Below are 22,638 nucleotides of genomic sequence, written 5' to 3'. Positions count from 1 at the left end.
CAGATAGTGACTGTTATCTCCCTTAAATTATCCAACAGATAGTGACTTTTATCTCCCTTTAATTATACCACAGATAGTGACTGTTATCTCCCTTTAATTATCCCACACATAGTGACTGTTATCTCCCTTTAATTATCCCACAGATAGTGACTGTTATCTCCCTTTAATTATCCCATAGATATGGACTGTTATCTCCCTTAAATTATCCAACAGATAGTGACTGTTATCTCCCTTTAATTTTACCACAGATAGTGACTGTTATCTCCTTTTAATTATCCCACAGGTAGTGACTGTTATCTCCCTTTAATTATCCCACAGGTAGTGACTGTTATCTCCCTTTAATTATCCCACAGATAGTGACTGTTATCTCCCTTTAATTATCAATCCACAGATAGTGACTGTTATCTCCCTTTAATTATCAATCCACAGATAGTGACTTTTATCTCCCTTTAATTATCCCATAGATATGGACTGTTATCTCCCTTAAATTATCCAACAGATAGTGACTGTTATCTCCCTTTAATTTTACCACAGATAGTGACTGTTATCTCCCTTTAATTATCCCACAGGTAGTGACTGTTATCTCCCTTTAATTATCCCACAGGTAGTGACTGTTATCTCCCTTTAATTATCCCACAGATAGTGACTGTTATCTCCCTTTAATTATCAATCCACAGATAGTGACTGTTATCTCCCTTTAATTATCAATCCACAGATAGTGACTTTTATCTCCCTTTAATTTTACCACAGATAGTGACTGTTATCTCCCTTTAATCATCCCACAGATAGTGACTGTTATCTCCCTTTAATTATCCCACAGATAGTGACTGTTATCTCCCTTTAATTATACCACAGATAGTGACTGTTATCTCCCTTTAATTATCCAACAGATAGTGACTTTTATCTCCCTTTAATTATACCACAGATAGTGACTGTTATCTCCCTTTAATTATCCCACACATAGTGACTGTTATCTCCCTTTAATCATCCCACAGATAGTGACTGTTATCTCCCTTTAATTATCCAACAGATAGTGACTTTTATCTCCATTTAATTTTGCCACAGATAGTGACTGTTATCTCCCTTTAATCATCCCACACATATGGACTGTTATCTCCTTTAAATTATCCAACAGATAGTGACTGTTATCTCCCTTTAATTATACCACAGATAGTGACTTTTATCTCCATTTAATTATCCCACAGATAGTAACTGTTGATTCCTTTTAATTATCCCACTAACAGTAAATCTCCCTTTTATTATCACACAGATAGTGACTGTTATCTCCCTTTAATTATCATCCCACAGCTAGTGACTGTTTTCTCCCTTTAATTATCCCACAGCTAGTGACTGTTTTCTCCCTTTAATCATCCCACACATATGGACTGTTATCTCCCTTTAATCATCAATCCACAGATAGTGACTGTTATCTCCCTTTAATTATCAATCCACAGATAGTGACTTTTATCTCCCTTTAATTTTACCACAGATAGTGACTGTTATCTCCCTTTAATCATCCCACACATAGTGACTGTTATCTCCCTTTAATTATCCCACAGATAGTGACTGTTATCTCCCTTTAATTATACCACAGATAGTGACTGTTATCTCCCTTTAATTATCCCACACATAGTGACTGTTATCTCCCTTTAATCATCCCACAGATAGTGACTGTTATCTCCCTTTAATTATCCAACAGATAGTGACTTTTATCTCCATTTAATTTTGCCACAGATAGTGACTGTTATCTCCCTTTAATCATCCCACACATATGGACTGTTATCTCCTTTAAATTATCCAACAGATAGTGACTGTTATCTCCCTTTAATTATACCACAGATAGTGACTTTTATCTCCATTTAATTATCCCACAGATAGTAACTGTTGATTCCTTTTAATTATCCCACTAACAGTAAATCTCCCTTTTATTATCACACAGATAGTGACTGTTATCTCCCTTTAATTATCATCCCACAGCTAGTGACTGTTTTCTCCCTTTAATTATCCCACAGCTAGTGACTGTTTTCTCCCTTTAATCATCCCACACATATGGACTGTTATCTCCCTTTAATCATCCCACACATATGGACTGTTATCTCCCTTTAATTATCCCACAGATAGTGACTGTTATCTCCCTTTAATTTTACCACAGATAGTGACTGTTATCTCCCTTTAATTATCCCACAGGTAGTGACTGTTATCTCCCTTTAATTATCAATCCATAGATAGTGACTGTTATCTCCCTTTAATTATCAATCCACAGATAGTGACTGTTATCTCCTTTTAATCATCCCACAGATATGGACTGTTATCTCCCTTAAATTATCAATCCACAGATAGTGACTTTTATCTCTCTTTAATTTTACCACAGATAGTGACTGTTATCTCCCTTTAATCATCCCACAGATATGGACTGTTATCTCCCTTTAATCATCCCACACATAGTGACTGTTATCTCCCTTAAATTATCCAACAGATAGTGACTGTTATCTCCCTTTAATTATCCCACAGGTAGTGACTGTTATCCCCTTTAATTATCCCACAGATAGTGACTGTTATCTCCCTTTAATTATCAATCCACAGATAGTGACTGTTATCTCCCTTTAATTATCAATCCACAGATAGTGACTTTTATCTCCCTTTAATTTTACCACAGATAGTGACTGTTATCTCCCTTTAATCATCCCACACATAGTGACTGTTATCTCCCTTTAATTATCCCACAGATAGTGACTGTTATCTCCCTTTAATTATACCACAGATAGTGACTGTTATCTCCCTTTAATTATCCAACAGATAGTGACTTTTATCTCCCTTTAATTATACCACAGATAGTGACTGTAATCTCCCTTTAATTATCCCACACATAGTGACTGTTATCTCCCTTTAATCATCCCACAGATAGTGACTGTTATCTCCCTTTAATTATCCAACAGATTGTGACTTTTATCTCCATTTAATTTTGCCACAGATAGTGACTGTTATCTCCCTTTAATCATCCCACACATATGGACTGTTATCTCCTTTAAATTATCCAACAGATAGTGACTGTTATCTCCCTTTAATTATACCACAGATAGTGACTTTTATCTCCATTTAATTATCCCACAGATAGTAACTGTTGATTCCTTTTAATTATCCCACTGACAGTAAATCTCCCTTTTATTATCACACAGATAGTGACTGTTATCTCCCTTTAATTATCATCCCACAGCTAGTGACTGTTTTCTCCCTTTAATTATCCCACAGCTAGTGACTGTTTTCTCCCTTTAATCATCCCACACATATGGACTGTTATCTCCCTTTAATCATCCCACACATATGGACTGTTATCTCCCTTTAATTATCCCACAGATAGTGACTGTTATCTCCCTTTAATTTTACCACAGATAGTGACTGTTATCTCCCTTTAATTATCCCACAGGTAGTGACTGTTATCTCCCTTTAATTATCAATCCATAGATAGTGACTGTTATCTCCCTTTAATTATCAATCCACAGATAGTGACTGTTATCTCCCTTTAATCATCCCACAGATATGGACTGTTATCTCCCTTAAATTATCAATCCACAGATAGTGACTTTTATCTCTCTTTAATTTTACCACAGATAGTGACTGTTATCTCCCTTTAATTATCCCACAGATATGGACTGTTATCTCCCTTTAATCATCCCACACATAGTGACTGTTATCTCCCTTAAATTATCCAACAGATAGTGACTGTTATCTCCCTTTAATTATCCCACAGCTAGTGACTGTTTTCTCCCTTTAATCATCCCACAGATAGTGACTGTTATCTCCCTTTAATTATCCCACACATATGGACTGTTATCTCCCTTTAATCATCCCACAGATATGGACTGTTATCTCCCTTTAATCATCCCACACATAGTGACTGTTATCTCCCTTAAATTATCCAACAGATAGTGACTTTTATCTCCCTTTAATTATACCACAGATAGTGACTGTTATCTCCCTTTAATCATCCCACACATAGTGACTGTTATCTCCCTTTAATTATCCCACAGATAGTGACTGTTATCTCCCTTTTATTATCATCCCACAGATAGTGACTGTTATCTCCCTTTAATTATCCCACAGATAGTGTATCTCCCTTTTCATATCCAGTTCAATATGCTTTTGATTTTAAGCTCCTTTTTGAAGCAGTCCTGGTGAACGAGAGTTCTGTATTACTAGATAGATTATTATTATTATCATAGGTACAACACCATCATCACCAGGTAACATCATTGTATATATACTGATGTTGTCCTCTCAACATTTCACTTCATGTGTACAAATTATGCTTTTCATGGGATATTTTATTATTTACATTAGTTTGCAAATTTTGAATCATTTTTGGTTGCATTATAAAGTTGTACAGGGAGTTAAATGTTGACAAACAAGGACAATGATATGCATGTTTATCAATTGTACATCCAAGATTTATACATAGGTATCCTCTCCTCACTGTTGTGTATTGAATAAAAAGGTCACCAGGTTAATAGGTAAAAGGTACAGCAGCAATGGAAATTTTTACATTTTTTTCGTTTCACAGCATATGACATAAATTGTCATCTTACTTGACAATCTTCCTTGAAGTAGACAAAATCTGCTTCTATAGCTACTGCAAATCTGTTAACAGCTCACCTTATACACCCATCAGTGTTAGAACCCACAAAGTTAAGAAATAACTATCAACCAAAAAGTCATATAATTTAGTAATATTTAACTTTTGAAAGCTTAATACACTTAACTTGGCAATATTCATTAAATACATGTCGCAAGTCAGCAGTTAGATCTTGGGTGTACACTATTATATGTCCTATTTATATCAACCCATTTTTGGATTTATGAAATTTTCTCATTCTGAAAACATCAGTTGACTGACTTTGTATTAGTTATTAGACTTCTTATTTTTCTTTTATTCATTTGATTTGGACAGACATGTGATAAGTTGTATTTTTGTTTGCTTAGATTTAATTTTTTTGTGACATAGGTTGCGAATTCCCAAATAGCCTCTTGTTTGTATTGTATCAGTTTGTTGTGTGTTCCTTTATTACCTATGTAGTTTTATCTTATTTTAGAATGTTAATTTACATCATTTCAATCATTCCTCGGTTTAGAAGTACCCCAATCCCATGTGAGTGGACAATTTGCAGTGGCATTTAATTGCCCTGGTGTGAATTTAGATATCTGTTATCTGATAGCCGCCCTTTTCAGCTTGGTGTTAAAACTCCATATCCCAGTTAAAAAAAGTTACAGGTTTCGCTGAAGATTTTAGTACTTGATTTCTTATGTGGAACGCAATAAAAAATGATTTACCATTATCAATTAAGTCACCTTAACCTAAGGTCAAGCTTGAGTGACTTTGTCATGTCATATGTTTCCATTTTTGGAATCCATGATGATTTATCACTAGAACTATGTATATCAATAAATATTACTTTCTTCAGTATTATACATTTCTATATTGATACATTGTAAATAAGTTTTGTCACTAAGTCCTACATTTCATGATTTGGATGACAGAATAAATGTTCATGTACATGTATATACATTCAATGGTATTTCACAACTATACTTTCCTCTTGCACAAAACAATTCAGTAAAATTTGGATTTTGTTACTTATAAAACAGTGTATGTAGACTTATTGGTTAGAAAACAATAGACCCCATCATATACCTAAATATTTTATGTAACCAATATAAATTTTGTCTTGGTTCTAGATATGATCTTTTTTTTTCAATTATGCATGAGTTTGAGCATTCATCTTTTTTATTCTATATCTTTTTATTTCGTTTTACCTCCATTCTATTTTTTATTGATTTCCTATTATTTTTTAGTGTTAAGGTACTGTAGATTCACTTGATTTAATGGTTTCATCATTGACTCTTATCAAAGCAGCTAAAAGTTATTTTGTTCCTGATTTGCCTTTAAATATCAAAATATCCCTTCAATATTATATGTTATATTGTTCCTGTATTTACAACTAATAATGGTTTTTCGGTGAAGTTTTGCAATAAATTATCATTAGATGTTCAAATATGCTATCACACCCTGAGACCTGTTTGAATTCTTAATAATGAAAAGAACCATCTTGGTATTCTTCAAATCTGTTTCTGTCAGCAAGCTAAGCTTATCTGACTATTTTGTAATACTGAATGTTTAATATATATGATATCTACCTTTTAAGTCAAAATATTTAAAAAGGAGGATTTATCCAATATTCAAAGACAATACATTGAAAATTAGAAAATACATGTGATAATATGTGAAGCATTACAAATATATAAGTTCTATGTATGATTTATTACAGGGAGACAAATTGATGAGATTACCAAGTCATTCATATGATAAGAATGACCTTGCCAGAAGTTTGAGTGTTGCAGCAGACGGACCAGAAGAACTCATGGAAGCAGACGATTACTTACAACCACAATCACATGAAGCTGAGGCTCCAGTCTCTCCCGTATCAATCAAGGTATGACTACTAATATCACATGAATCTGAGGCGCTGTAGCGGAGGGGCATCAAGTAGGTATGTCTACTAATATCACATGAATCTGAGGTGCTGTAGGGGAGGGACATCAAGTTTTACCCTTGTTTGTTCTTAGTTTAAACAGTATTTATTAATGAAAAATTACAAGAATAAAGTATTTACAATGTTACATGAATTTCAAGTTTGGAAAAATATTTAAGTACCACTCAAAGTTGGTTTCCGTCTCTGACTTTTGTTTGCCTCAACCAAATTCTATGAAGCTTATTTATCAAATGCTTCGAACCACTAAACACAGATCAAGTTTGAATTTTGGTGGTGTCACTTTAACCGTTCTAGAGTTATGCTCCTTCACTAATGAAAAAATTTAATGGCAGAATTTTTCGTTTCCTTTCTCTAACTTTAGATTTCCTCAACCAAAAGTTATGAAACTTATATACAATGCCTGTTACAACAAAATACAGATAAAGTTAGAAATTTGGTGGCTTACTGTTGAAGAGTTATGCCCCTTTACAAATGTAAAAATTGCTGATTTTTTTATTTCTGTTCTTTAACTTTAGTTTATCACAACCAAATTTTATAAAACTAATACACAATGCTTATGACCACAAAACACAAATAAAGTCTGAATTTTGGTGGTGTCACACACATACACAATCATAGAAGTTGTTAATTAGCACTCAACCTTTCAACTTTTAATTACAGGGTTAAAAAAGAATGGTCCAACACATTATAAGTTTCTAGTGTGTTTGTTAAATACTTTTACACCCTGGATGATGCATTTAGTTTATCTTCATATACATTAACTATGACAATTTATTTATAAGGCACCATTACTTGAGTTACCAGAAGGAACAAAGATGTTTGACAATAAAAACAGACACTATGGTGGACCTCCATTTCGGGAAAAACGTTACGCTCATCTCGATTCTGCCCTGAATGCCAGACAACAAAGAGAAATGTCCCCTCGAGGAAGAGGTGATAGTATCAATAGTAGATACAGTTCTGATCCCGTTCAAGTTTTACAAGACAATGGTAAGAATTACTGCCAAAGACATTTGTATTCCTTGCATATCCTCTTGTTGAGAATATGTAATAAAACATATATTACTATCTTCAGAATGTTGTTTGATGACCCTAACCAACATCAAATGTTTGGTCATTGCAAACATTCTAGGAAACTACTCAAAGTGCCAATTGCTGCTCAAATTTGTTAAAACAAAATGTTTATATACTCATAAGTATGATGTCCATTTAAGACTTGTGGTTAACAAAATATAGTGGTCATCATTACTAAAATTAGAAAATATAAGTACAAATTATGATTATGGCAGTCAATTTTTTACTAAATTTTGGAGAAAAAAAGACAAAACAGAGAAGGTCTCCAAGGATCCTTATTTTTTGTTGTGGATGCTGTCCTTATTTCAATATTGTCTTCACAGTGTTTTAGTGGAACAATCCTTTTACAGCTAGATATAACAAAAGAAGTCTTCTATGTGTTCATCATAGAATAAATCATGATTTCTTAATAGTTAAAAATACGGGTGATAACAGCCATCATGTGATTTTTGTAGAGGATACCGAACAGATCCTGACACCACAGAGAAAGTACCCCACCAAATCATTAGGTCAGTATGAACGTCACAAAAATGGTGATGTCAAGATACGACTTCCTGTTGATGAAGATGATTACCTACAACCAAAGTCAAGTCATCCACGGAAATATATGGACCTTCTGGAAGACCCAGGTAAACACAGCCTCTGTGACAGATTAGGAAACACACACTTTAGAAAGAATCACATTTCTATCACAAATCTGCAAATAACATTGTTGAAGCCACCTTTACGCAATATACAAATAAAACACATCACTATGAGCTTGATACTTACCAATGTCTTTTTGTTAACTAATTTGAATGTTAGATTTGGTATACTTATAATATATATTAAACTCCATGTGGTGAACCAACGCCTGTGTGAATCATTTCGTTAGAGTCCCTGAAGTGGATACCTTGGTATGCAGGGTTGTCAAATTATGCAAATAAATGCAACATTAAAATAATACTCAAATTGACAACAACACTTCGAATGGTCTGCAATTTTATTTGCTATGGTCTACATGTTTCGCCTGCAAGGCAGGCTTCATCAGGACAATTTTTATACAGATATTAATCCCTGAAGTACTCAAAGTGGTGCAATTTGACGTCGTCATGGTGAGAGAACAATCAAAAGTGAAAGTAGCAATACAGAGTTATAAATAGATAAGATAAATATAGAAAATTAAGAAAATTAAGAAAACAGGCTTGGTATCTAATTGGACGAACTTCCCATGGTTCCTACCACTTCGCAAGGCTTCTCTTCCAACATGTAGACCATAGCAAATAAAATTGCAGACCATTCGAAGTGTTGTTGTCAATTTGAGTATTATTATAATATATATAAACACAAAAAAAGAAAATAATGTATCGATGGATGTTTCTGATTGTCTCCCTTGTTGTATGGCAGTTTGTTTACACTGACTTTGTTAAAAAAAATGTAGACAGTGACTATTTAAGAAGACTCTGAGCCGTATGATGGTATTAAAATAGTTTGTTAGTCTCAAATGGCCTCACGATAAGAGTCCTGTCAACCAAAGAAAAAAAAAACAATTCAGAGCAATGGTAAAGATGTGCGTGTGTTTGATTTGTCAGCCATTACACATTCACAACAAACATTTTCAATTAACAATATGTCTAGCCAGCACTACATTAACAAAATGACTAGTTACTATCAAAATGTGCCTATGCAAATGATGGTTTCTCTTTTTGTGACCTCACCAACCCAGCTGTTGCAGATGGTACCCCTTTTAAGCAAAAAAAGGAACGGTGAGCTTTAGCCATCAATTGGCGTTCATCGTCTTCTGTCGTCGTCGTCTGTCTGGTGTAAACTATTTCAAACATCTTCTCCTCTGAAACTAGTGAACCAATTCCAACCAAACTTAAGCTGAATGATCCTTAGGGTATTTAGAATAAAGTTATGTTTTATTTTCTGTTTCATCAAAAAACATGGCTGCCATGGCTAAAAATAGAACATAGGGCTAAAATGCAGTTTTTGGCTTTTATTTTAAAAACCAAAGCAGTTAGAGCAAATCTGACATGGGAATAAAGTGTTCACGCGGTATCAGCTGTGAAATTTTCAGATGAATCTTACAACCCTTTGTTGGGTTGCTGCAACTATTGACTAAATTGGTAATTTTTAAGGAAATTTTGCAGTTTTTGGTTATCATCTTGAATATTATTAATGATAAAGATAAACTGTGAACAACAAAAATTTCAGCAAAGTAAGATCTTCAAATAAGTTTAAAAAACCAAAACTGTCGATTGACCACTGAAGGAGTTATTGCCCTTTGCTTTTGAAGAAAGTATGACAAAAAACGGCATTTTCAAACACTTATTAATATACATTAAACAAAAAAAAAAAACAATTGACGATTAAATTGGACACTTAAACTCTTAAACGAAAGATAAATGCAAAAAAAGCAAGGTGAGTGATTCAGGCTCTTGAGAGCTTCTTGTTTCCATTCCATACGCCAGCACTGGCAGTTAAGGACCTTGTGAGCTACAACTTTTAAAATATAAATCAGTATGTTCAAGTATCTGCCATCAACAACATAAAATACTAAAATAAAACATATATGAAATGACAAAAGACAACCACTGAAAAGGTTCCTCACTTATTATAGGTTCATGTGGCAAGGTTAAACTTTTCAGGCTGATTTCTCAACCCTCACCCTCTTAATCTTGATCATTGGCCATATGGTCCTTTTATTTATTTATAAACTACAACTTGAGTTTACATTACAGATTACATCAATGAGAATAAGCCTGTGTTTGATGACGAGGATGATACACCATACATGAAGCCTGATCCTGTGCTACAATTTCATAACCCGGAATATTTTGACAGTCCAGTACATACAAATGCTCAATTGCCACGAAAATCTAACTCATCTGATTATTACAATGACATGAAAGTAAACGGCACAGAACTGAAGCCTTTAATGATTGTAGAGGATAACTCTGAAACAACAGTGTAGTCATGTGTGTTGTCAGTGTTATCTCCCTTTCACAAAGTTAATCACTCGTAAGAAAGTTCGGGAGTTTTAACATGTTGGTTTACTACCAACTGTTTATTACAAAGGGAGATAACTTTATACATGTTATAGCCCATACTGCCAAATAGTGATAACTAACTTGGTTGTGATAACCATGGATACATTAACCAACCAGGAGTTATGTTTATGGTTGTGTTATACAGCTTTGTTAAGCCAAGAGTGGTCAGGGACAGTTAATACTGCCAAGAAGATATGTGATATATATACAGTCATTTTATACACAAGAACCATTTGTTTGAGATTATTCACTGAACAGGTTGTGATACTATCGACATTGAGCAGGGACCACAGTACACGTGTACACCATGTGACTTTATATACAAGGCTCAGTACAGTACACGTGTACACCATGTGACTTTATATACAAGGCTGGTGATAGATCTGTGCATGCAGCTTAGATAATATATATGTTGTTATTGTTAGAAAATATTATACTATTTAAATTGTTAAACAATGTGTTCTAGCTGATGTAATATATTATAATTTAGTTATCTTTTAAATGAACATAAATAAAACATGAAGGAAATAAATGCACTATGATAACAAAGATATTACCTAAATACAAAATACATTTTTTGTGTTGCATAAGCGGCATATTATTGTCTGAAATTGTCTTATTGTAAATTGTGAACAAATATATGTACCAATTTTATGATGAATTTGATTGTGTTAAGAAAGTACAATACTATTAGATATAAACAGAGAGTGGAAGGTGACAAATACATGTTGTTATGTCCAATTGTATATGGTAAGATCTCTATTGTGTTAACAAAGAAGGAATCATATTTACATTTGACTGCAAATCCACCATATATATCAATGACAAGAAAATTAAGACAATTTTATAAGGGAACTTGTTTCCGCATTTCAAAATTCAGATAAAATATAAGAAAATGCCACCAATATTTTTTAATTTGCCGCTGAAAACATTTTATATATCAAATATTTTTTCAGGTTATAGAATACGATTTCCTTACATACCGAATCAAAAGTGACCATTAAATTATTGTTTATCTTAGATCTGTATGTAAATGTTATGAAATGTGATAATTATTTTAAGCGTGTGAGAGAGTTCAGATTAATCTTATTTAAAAAACATATATCTGATCTTAATTTTAAATGAATTTAATTTTTCAGGATGGAATTTAAAAATATATGTATATATGATCACCCTATGTGAGCATGAATTGTTAGAAACAAGTTGTTAAATTGAACAAAGTTTTTCTTGAAATAGTGGAGACTAAAAAGTACTATAATGAATATGTCAAAAGTGACAACTGGATCTGTCTAATGCTTAAATCTACAGAAACTTGCTACCTGTAATTAGTAAGCCTCTTACCTGTAAAAGGAATGTAGATTTAGGTTGCTACCGTTAAATTTTATTTTATGTTTCAATTTCCACTAAAAAAGTCCAGTAATGATTTAAAAAAATAAATTAAAGTGGTTGTAGGTAAAAAGTTATATTAAAAATTGGTTAATGGCATATGATACAGTTTTCATGTCACCCTGAATTTTTGACGAAAAATTGCATACAAGCTATTTTTTTTGAAAATATACATTCAAGTACTACTTTTAGAGATATATGGGGTCAAAATTTAGACATTTACTCAAAAGTTATTTTTTTCAACATTTTATATTGAAAAATCACACCTTACTTTTTTGTTTCAAATGATAAACAGGCATGTTTGTTTTTTTGGTGAAAGCATTTGAAGTATGTTCTTTATAGAAGTATGATCTAAATATGTGATACAATTCTATGGAAATAATTCACTTTAAAAAAAAAATCATTATTTTAGAAGAAACCAGCATGTCCTGCTGTATTTTTATCTGATCTATTTAGAAATTATCTGATTTGTTCCTTAAAATTGGTACAAGTCAAATGTCTTTTTTAAAAAGAGGGGTCTATGTACTTGTTTGCAAGCTATCAATCAAATTCAGTCAAAAAACACATCTTTTCTTGATCTGTTAAATTTTGGATTTCAAAAAATAACAATTTAACATCAGAAACATCATTACCTCTAAGTTTACATTACTCTGCAAGTGTTTGAGTATGCCATATAGATTCTTGACAGTTAATTGTTTTACTACTGAAGTATTGTTGAGTTTACCAAATATTAATTGTTGATATTTCAGTTATTTATTCTATCTGTTATGTAAGAAACATTATAACCTCATGAAGTATAAAACATAGTTGTTGGAGTTGTTACTATTTTTAGACTAAATCAAGTTTCATTTTGCATTTTAAATCAGAGGTTATACTTCTGGTGTGAACAGTACATTGTTATATTTGGAAGTGTTTATAAGACCAATGTGCCTCTTAGAGATTATTTTGTTTATTGTTAAGAAATCCATCACATATTTATGAGAATGTCTCAGTGTTGTATTCCCTACATCATTTCTACAAATACTTTAACTCTATCTCAATTTGACAAATACAAGTTTTAAAAACAATGTGTTAGGGTTAACTCCATTAAGCTCTAACTGAAATGATAATAATGATGTTAAAAAGTTGTGTTCCTGGACGACTTCTAATTAATAAAGTTAAAAGTCAGATGATTTTCTAGTAAACCATCCACAAAATTTACAAATTTAACTTTGTTTAGACTTCCCTTATGAAATTCCGTTTCAAAGATGACCGGACACAACAGAGACTTAATGTGATTTCTTAAGAGAATTATACAAGTAAAGTACTATTCAATGACAAGTGTTCATTTAACATTTTAGAAATCCAATGATAAGTATGTATATGTATGTTATATGTATCTGTGCTATGCAATATAATGATAGTAAATGGCTTATATGTTTTGTGTATTTTTAAATGCCAATGTTTCATGTAGTGACAATTATTTCTTCATTGTGACAAATCATTTTATACATCAGGAAACTATAGCCAAACTAATGTGCTTATTGTGATAGTTATTCTGTTTGATTATGACATTAAATTATAGTTGATCAAACCTTATCAATTCAATGATGAATTGCACAAAACCAAAGCTGGAATTAGATTTTTTAGTGGTGTAATTCTCCATAAAACAAAAGTTATCAAAAGTAGTTTATCAACAGTTTTCATGTGCAACTTTAATTTGTATCCCAGTTTAAGGATATCTTCCTTTCACTTTCTAATAACGGGAAAAAAGCTGAAAAATGAAACTTTTATATCTATTGATAAATTTTGTTTTCCGTCAATTTGGATAAGTAAGATGTTTCAATTGACCTCATATTTACTTGAATATTTCATACTATTAACATGATTATAGTTTGTATAAATAATGTCATTATCAAGGTCTGAGAATATCTATTGGATTTACCAGAAAAACAATAAACTTTGCTGATATTGAGGCATATTTTTATTTGATTTCAAGTTTATACAAAGTGCATTAAGCTTTGGTTTTTGAAATTTTACATGTTTCTTTAATGAAATTCTAAGTATTTTACCATTACATAAATTCAGCTGATTTTACAAGTACTTAAGGTTCTTCAGATAACTTGTGCCAAAACACCAGTTAACTATTGGACTTTAGTGAGACCTGAGAATCCTATCTATTTCACTCAGGAATATAAAAAAAAGAACATTAACAAGCAGCTAGATTGAAAAGGTTCTTCTTATTTTTAGCTAAGTATTTATTATTTTTAATCCAATTAAAAAGTCTTGTAACATTGACTCTGCAAATCTGCTTGAATTCATCTGAACAAAAGTTTCAACTTAATAATTTGGTTTGATTTTAACTTCATTTGATAATTTGCCTGAAGTTCTTTTCATTAATTCATGTTGTTGTATCTGTCTTATTTATTTTGTACGATCTCAGACCTAATCAACCAAGTTGATACAATAAATGTAATACTAACAACTATATATTGTAAGTCAGTGGACATAAATGTATCGTGAAACCAGAGGCGGATTTGGGGGGGGGGGGGGGGGGCGGCTCCCCTTTTTTGGGAAAAAATTGGGTTGCTTATAAAGAGAATCACTGAAACGTGACTGGAGTGGGTCCTCTCTTAGGTAGTCAGTTCGCCCCCACTTATGAAAATTTCTGGATCCGCCACTGGAAACAATTGTTTGTCCATTGTTGACAACACTTTTTCACATTCAACAAAGCAAAGTGAAGTATGCTTAGATATTGTCTTTTCATGTTTCACTTTAATCTTTATACAGTATGTCAAGTCATAACAATTGTGATGCATCCTCTATATAACAAAAAATATATAAACATTTCAAATTTAGTTTTAAAACTTTTTTTCTTTTTTTTTTACTTTTTGTTTAAATTTAAATCTTGACTCCTGTCTTACTCAGTCAAAATATTTATGTCCATTGACTCATAGATAAGCATCCCTTAACTAATATAATATGAGCATTTTCTCTTCAATGGTGCCATCTTTTTCTATGTTCAAAGTTCTAGTCTTCCTACATATAATGTACATTTGTAAATAATGAGTTTCTCCCTTCATCTCATCTCCAAACTATAATGGTAGCCTGGTATTATACTGAAAAAAGAGAATTCTCTGTTAAAAGGGTAGAAAGAATTAATGTCAACAAAATTTGCTATGTGCAAAATATGAATATTTAATTGAAATTTATTTCATGTTATTTTTTACTCAATCAAAGAGACATACTATGTGAAGATGTTTCAGTTTCTGAGTATAATGATTCATTAGCCATAAAAAAAAAGTAAAATAGAATCACACACACTTCATTAAGTTGTTGAGCCATCAGTAACAAAGATATTCTTTTAATAGAAGAATTTTATTTTTGTATTTTATTGGAACTCAGACAACTTAGGAATGTCTATTAGATCGACCAGAGAAGCCACTTTCTAAAACTTATTAACCCAAACAAGCAATTTTAGGATTCCAGCTTTGTGCTTTTATATTGAGTCAGTTTTCATACAACAAACAAGAGTATTTGTTTGACTCAAAACAATGTTTTACTGAAAATGTCTTTAGACATTGTATTGTAATAAATAGTATTTTTTTGTATCAAGTCTTCATTACAATTACATGTATAACATTCTTTGTTTATTGTATTGATAAATTAATAGTGATATCATGTTTTTATTAATTGATACCTTCAATGTTTTAACATTTATTTTTGGCATGAAAAAAGATAATGAGAGAAGTACACCTGGTTATAAAGAATGCCAGTCCAATACACCTGGTTATAAAGAATACCAGTCCAATACACCTGGTTATAAAGAATGCCAGTCCAATTCTTGCTAATTTGATTTCCAAACAGGTCTTCCTTAAGTTGATTTTGTTTTCAAGTTGATGCATATAAGTTGATGTAATGAGTTCTTTAATGTATGAAAGTAAGCCTCTCCTTAGACTGGCTGTGTATGGTATACTTCTGTCCAACATTAGCAACATGGCCTTATTTTTGTTTGTATGTTTGGTTCCATGATATGTTATGGTCAGATGGCTTCACTAGACCTCTGCTAAATGTTTGTTTTCCAGTTTATTGGATTATATATCCTACACCAACCAGTTTATGCTAGAGAAAGGAAACCAATGCCAACAAAATTTTTGAATGCAATAAATGATTGAAATTGGTTAATATGCATTGTAATAGAGGCATTATCTTTTTTATATTCTTTCTGGTGAAGAAAGATCAAGTGCATGACAGAAGTTTTATTGTTCAAACCATATCATATTATTGTTGTTCTCTTACATATCTCATTTTGTCTTCAATAAAGTTAGTTGGTAGTCTGTCGAGTAAGTTTGATCATGATCTTATAATTATTGATAAAGTCTTATGTACAGAAAACTTAACATTTAAAATATGACAAATTTTTAGCTTTATCATACTTTTTATATTTACAATGTATTATGCCAAATTTCTTTTTACCCACCTAACAAACTTTACATCGTTATTGTAATATTGCATTTTCACAAATTTTTATGTTTAAATCTTGTTGTTTTAGTGCTTAGCATGCAATCTTTGTTTTATCTGTTTATACAAAATGCTACTACAGATTTTAATGGATGTAAAATACTTCATCAAATAATTATGAATAAAATTTATGAAAAAATATACTTCTTTTAATGAACTACACATTTTATGTGGTCAGCTGATTATGAATAAAAGAAGATGTGTGGTATATAGATATAAGAAGATGTGGTATGAGTGTCAATAAGACAATTCTTTATCCAAGTCACATTTTGTAAAAGTAAACCATTATAGCTTAAAATGCTATTAAAACACTCTTTGCATCTGTCATATTTTCTTAAAAAGCATTGGATTCATCTTAATATTTCAGTGCTGATAGAACTTAACCTAATGAAAAACTTCACAGCATGTCAGATTTTCTCTAAATGCTTTGGTTTTTGAGATATAAGCCAAAAACTGCATTTTACCTTAATCTTCTATTTTTACCCATGCCAGCCAAGTTTTTTGACTAAACAGAAAATAAAACACAAACTTTGTTCTAGATATTCTAAGAATCATTCAGCTTTGGTTTGGTTGGAATTAGTTCAGTGGTTTCAGAGAGCAAGATTTTTAAGAGTTAGCAAACATGATCAACAAATTGTGTAAAATTGTTCTCAAAGGGCAATAACTCCTCAGGGGTAAATAGACAATTTTGTTCATATAAAATTATTTGTAGATCTTCCTTTGCTGAACATTTTTGTTCTTTACAGTTTATCTTTATCTATTATGATATTCAAGATAATAACCCAAAACTGCAAACTTTCATTATAAATTGGTAGTTTTAATGTCAGCTACCCAATAATGGGTTATTAGATTCATCTGAAAATTTATTTAAAGGCTGATAGAATTTGACCTTGACCTGCTTCCAAAAAGTTGTTAAGCAAAGGGGTGGAATTGGGAAATAGGCTCCCAATTCAATGAAATTACTGCTTTTGGCATGCGTCTCATACAGCCTCTGACAACCAAAGTTCAGCTCCAACTTTCACGAGTGGTTTATTATTTGTAAACCTGGTGGAACTGTTTCATCTGACTGGAGAAGGGACGAAGGCAAGCCACTGGCGCCTCAAAATCAGATAGCCTTGGGCAGATGGGAAAGGCTTCAGAAGACAACCTTGAGGAAAATCTGAATTTCTAGGATCAGAACATTTGTTCCGAAGTTGAAGGTAACCCCTACAGAAAACCTAGAGTGCTGAAGACGGCAGTGTTGGGCTATACAGCGCACTCTTGACAGACCACAACACCACGCACAAACATCCGTTATGACACTTGAAATCACAACCAATCGATGTGGTGCTCGCCCTGTGAGGACCCACCAAAGAGTCCATCAAATGCTACTGGGGGTACCTTTGTTTCGTCTTGTGGAGTCAGGAGTCGAACAAGGAGAGCTACTGGCCGAAAAAAAACACCAAGCCAAAGCTGAAAGAACAACCAGTCATCAACATCATGCACTAGAATGCAGAAGGGGTATCTAACAAAAGAGATGAATTGCATCATTTTCTACATGAAAACAATGATAACATCTGCTGTGTTCAGGAAACACACTTGCAAGAAGGAATTTTCTTTAAAGTCAAAGGATACCAAATTTTCAGGAGTGACAGAAAAGAAAGAAAGGAGGTGTTCATGAAAAACCTAGTAAGAAACAACATAAATGCCAGGGAGATTACAACATACTAGTATATGATGGAAGCACCGAGAAAATCTTGAAAAATCACCATTGGGCAAAGCTCTTATAACATTGTCAACTTCTACTGTCACTTAATGATAAGAAACTCTCCCTAGATACCAGGTATCAGACATTAACTTTCTTACGGTAGATTTTAACAGCCAATCTCATAGCTGGGGATACAACACAAATGATAAAAAGAGGAGAAATCATAGAAGATTGGCAAGATGAACACCATCTTATTCTTGTCAATGACCCAACTGATACACAAACCTTCGATTTGCCGGCTGGCACACAATAACAACACTATACCTAGCTTTCTGTACAGAGGAACAAAGACACCTATTAATGCTCAATTACCAAGATGGAGTTACAAGAAGGCAAACTGGGGCAAAATTGAAACAAGAGCAAATGAACTTAAAAAGGACATAGTTACTGAAGGAAAGAACATCAACAATGTTGTCAAGATACGGTATTCAACGCAAGCAAAAGAAAGTATACCAAGGGGTGTGAGAAAGGACTACAAGCCATACTGATCCAATGAAATCATCAGGAAACACTTGATGCAATCACAAGAGCAAGATAAGAGTCTGAATCAAACCCCAGCAAGGAGAATAACACCAAACTCCAACAAAGCAAGGCAAAACAGCTCAAAACAAAACTTGAGTGCCAGAGAAGAGGATGGAGAGAAAAAACAAAAACGAAAAAACTTGACAAAAGGTCTAAATTATGAGGGAAGTTAAGGCCAAAAGATAACTCTGGATGTTGAAGGAAAAACAACTACAGGAAAACCTGCTGCAAATGCATTTGCAAAAGGTTATGAAGAAGAAAGCAATACCAACAATCCAACTTTACGTAAAAAAAGAAGTAATGAACAGGTATTAGAGAAAGACAGAAAATACCAGCACATGAAATCATGCAGACTGACATCACACAATGTCTTAGATGAAACAATCTACTAGTATAAGAAAGCTAAAGAAGAAAAAGTCTCCAGGTCCAGATAACATCACAAATGAGATGCTTCAACATCTAGGGAACTCGTCACTAAACACTTTGCTGGACATATTCAATTTTAGCTAGATACCAGGTCAAGTCCCACATTATGCTGGAAGGAAGCAATAATAATGTCAATACTAAAGAAAGGAAAGAATAAATCAATCCTCAGGTTATTGTCCTATACATCTAACAAGCAGCTGTTGTTAATTGTTGGAGCACATAATAAACAAGCGCATGCACATGAACTTAGAGTCAGACAGAGAAGATCATTTGACATGAACAAGCTGGTTTTAGACAATACAAAAGCACAGAAGACCAGACTACACATATATCACAGGAAGTAGAAGATGCCTTCCAATCCAAGATAGTAACGTTGGCTGTCTGTGTAGATCTACAAAGAGCATTTGATAAGGTATGGGAAGATGGACTCCTTGTAGAAATGCTTAGGTATTGCCAATCTTATTAAACTAAGTTCTCATCACTATTTTAATAAAATTGAGATATGGCATAAGTGGAATAATTTACAAATGGACCAAATCGTACTTGTACAATAGAAAAGCCAGAGTGCTGGTAGATGGACATTGTGGACAGAAAGTACTCTTAAAACAAGGGGTCTCACAAGGAGGAGTATTACCACCAACTCTATTCATACTCTTTATGAACCACCTAGTACCAGAGCTACCAAAGGGGGTACAATCAGCACTCTATCTTGTCATCTGGTGCTCAGAAGAGTATGCATCTACAGCTAAATACAGAATACAAAGCTTTAGATATGATATTCACATGGGCTAAGCAGTGGTGTGTTACCATCAACAGAGAAAAAACAACCGGAACACTCTTCACACTCTCTCCCAAAACCGAATCTGTCGAGCTGATTTTGGATGATACTCCACTTAAGATGGAACACCAACAAACATACCTTGGGGTAACTTTTGACAAAAGAATGCCGTGTAAGCAACATATAACATCAGCTGACGCTAAGGCTAGGAGAAAATTGAACATCATGAGGAAACTTGCAGGAACAACATTGGGTGCAAATGGAAAAATCTTGAAATCTGTCTACCAAGGAAATGTACGACCACATCTTGAATACGGATCTAGCTCATGGATGAGTGACTGCAGCCAAGTCTCATCATCAGACTTTAAACAAAGTTCAGAATCAGGCACAGGTGCTATGAAATCAACACCAATTAAAAAGTATGGAGGATATAACAAACATACCACCATACCGAATTAGACTATTTACCGGATTTGTAATAACATAAGCAACACGACGGGTGCCACATGTGGAGCAGGATCTGTTTACCCTTCTGGAGCATCTGAGATCACCCCCAGTATTTGGTGGGGTTTATGTTGTGTTTTCTATACTGTTATTTGTCTGTTTGTCTTTTTATTTTTAGCCATTGCGTTGTCAGTTGATTTTCAATATATGAGTTTGACTGTCCCTCTGGTATATTTCGTCCCCCTTTTTAAAGAAGAGAAAGGAATGCAAAGCCATGATACAGGCCACCAAATATCAGTGTTCACAAGACCACTCAATGAATACCAAACTGAAACAACTCTACCCAGGCAGACTCAAAAGATCCAGCTTTACATTAGAGACAAGAGCATCACAAAGAAAACTCCAGGAAACTCTACCTAAATATATCGAACCCATAGCTTTCACAATGATTAACAACCCATGTGAAGATTAACTTGGAAATGTCACCATTCAGACCTCAGTTCCGCTCATTACCACCAAAGATGAACAGACTAGCAATGTTCAGAAAACACTGACAAAGTATGCTTGAAGAACAGTACCCTTCAGAAACCTGGGTAAGAGTATATACAGATGGGTCAGCCACAAATGCCACATCAAAAGGAGGGGCTGGCATATACATTAAGTACCCTAATGGAGATCAACAATCAGAGGCAATTCCAACAGGCCTACATTGTGTAAACTACAAAGCTGAAGAAGAAGCCCTTACTCAAGCTGCACACTCCATCAAAAACAAAATCGATAACACAATTCAAGTAGTATTCCTGACTGATGCCCTCTCTGCTACAAGCTTTGAAGAACGACAAGCTACCTCAACTCCAACAAGCTTTAAACAACATCAAAAGTCTGACAACAGTACATCAGTGGATCCCTTCACATTGTGGAGTTTGGGGTAATGAACTAGCCGATAAATTAGCAAAGTATGGTGCTGAACAACAACAGGAAGAAAATCCAGTCTGCTACACAGAGATGAAGACTATTATCCAATCTCTGTTCAACACTCCACAGCAACAAGACAGTCACCATCAGCTAACAAGATCTGAACAAACTAACATCTTGAGACTGGAGACAGGACACAACAGACTCAACCAACATTTACACAAAGTCATGAAAGTTGTCCATCTCCAATGTGTCCTTGTGGAGAAGTAGAGCAGGATACGGCACACCTCTTACAGTCAAACAAGATCCACCAGGAATTGAGAGATAAGATATGGCACTCAGACACACAACTCTAAGAGAAGCTATATATACCAGTGGATGCCCTACAGAAGACCACCAGATTTGTTGAGGAGACTGGTATTCAAGTGTAAACAATTGCTTACTTTTAGGGAAGGAACTTTGATGTTTGAATAAACAGCTGTGCCACTAGCGCATAATACGGCCGTCGTCTTGAATAACATGGGGATTGTACAGGAAGTCATGCTAAGTATATTCTTACTCATTCCTTATTCTTGCTCAATAGGAAGTTTATATAAGAGACAGAAAAAAATTGCTCACAACATGTTTTATATGTGTTTTTACCAAAAAGTTCAATAAAATTCAAGAACTCAAAAATAAAATAAAAATCATCACGAAAAAGAATATAGATCTTCAGATGAATATAACTTACAAGTGTGTGAAGTTTTATACAATAATCATAAATAGTGTCTGAGATACAGCGCGATATGTGAACCCCCCCCCCCCCCCATTTTTTTACTACCAAAAATTCAATAACTCTAAAATCAAAATTTTTAATCATCACCAAAAAGTATATCATCTGAGATCTTTAGATTAATATAACTAAGAAGTGTGTAAACTTTTAAGCAATAATCATAAATCTTTTTTAAAGATACGGCGCGACATGTGAAAAAAAAACGTCACACCCAAGTTTTAGTTACAAAATCAAGTATTATAACTCAAAACATTTTATCTCATTTTCACCAAAAAGTATACAGATCGTTTGACCATCATAAGAAACAACTAATAAAATTTGGATAAGTTGTTCTCAAGTTACGGTGCGACATGTTTACGCTGGACAGACGGACAGACGGACGCCGGACAGACTGACGGTGGATATATGTATTCCATAATACGTCCCGTCAGAATTGACGAGCGTATAAAAATGAGAAACGAAATCATTATTACCTTCTTTGGAACATCTAGAGTTGA

General features: G+C 33.4%; 1 protein-coding gene across 3 annotated transcripts in view; it reads left to right on the top strand.

Moving 5' to 3' along the window:
* The window catches only part of LOC143059801 (epidermal growth factor receptor-like), a 95,936-nt gene extending 79,258 nt beyond the window's left edge, over positions 1-16,678 (top strand). For all 3 annotated transcript variants that reach the window (XM_076233361.1, XM_076233363.1, XM_076233362.1), the window contains 4 exons: positions 6,321-6,485; positions 7,328-7,535; positions 8,075-8,248; positions 10,343-16,678. In XM_076233361.1, coding sequence (XP_076089476.1) covers positions 6,321-6,485; positions 7,328-7,535; positions 8,075-8,248; positions 10,343-10,575 — 780 coding nt within the window. In that variant the 3' untranslated portion in view covers positions 10,576-16,678. The remainder of the gene's footprint in view (positions 1-6,320; positions 6,486-7,327; positions 7,536-8,074; positions 8,249-10,342) is intronic.
* The last annotated feature ends 5,960 nt before the right edge of the window (positions 16,679-22,638 follow it).

Source organism: Mytilus galloprovincialis, chromosome 14 (genome assembly GCF_965363235.1).
Source record: "Mytilus galloprovincialis chromosome 14, xbMytGall1.hap1.1, whole genome shotgun sequence".
Classification (NCBI taxonomy): Eukaryota; Metazoa; Mollusca; class Bivalvia; order Mytilida; family Mytilidae; genus Mytilus; species Mytilus galloprovincialis.
This window is presented reverse-complemented; position numbering and strand designations above follow the sequence as displayed.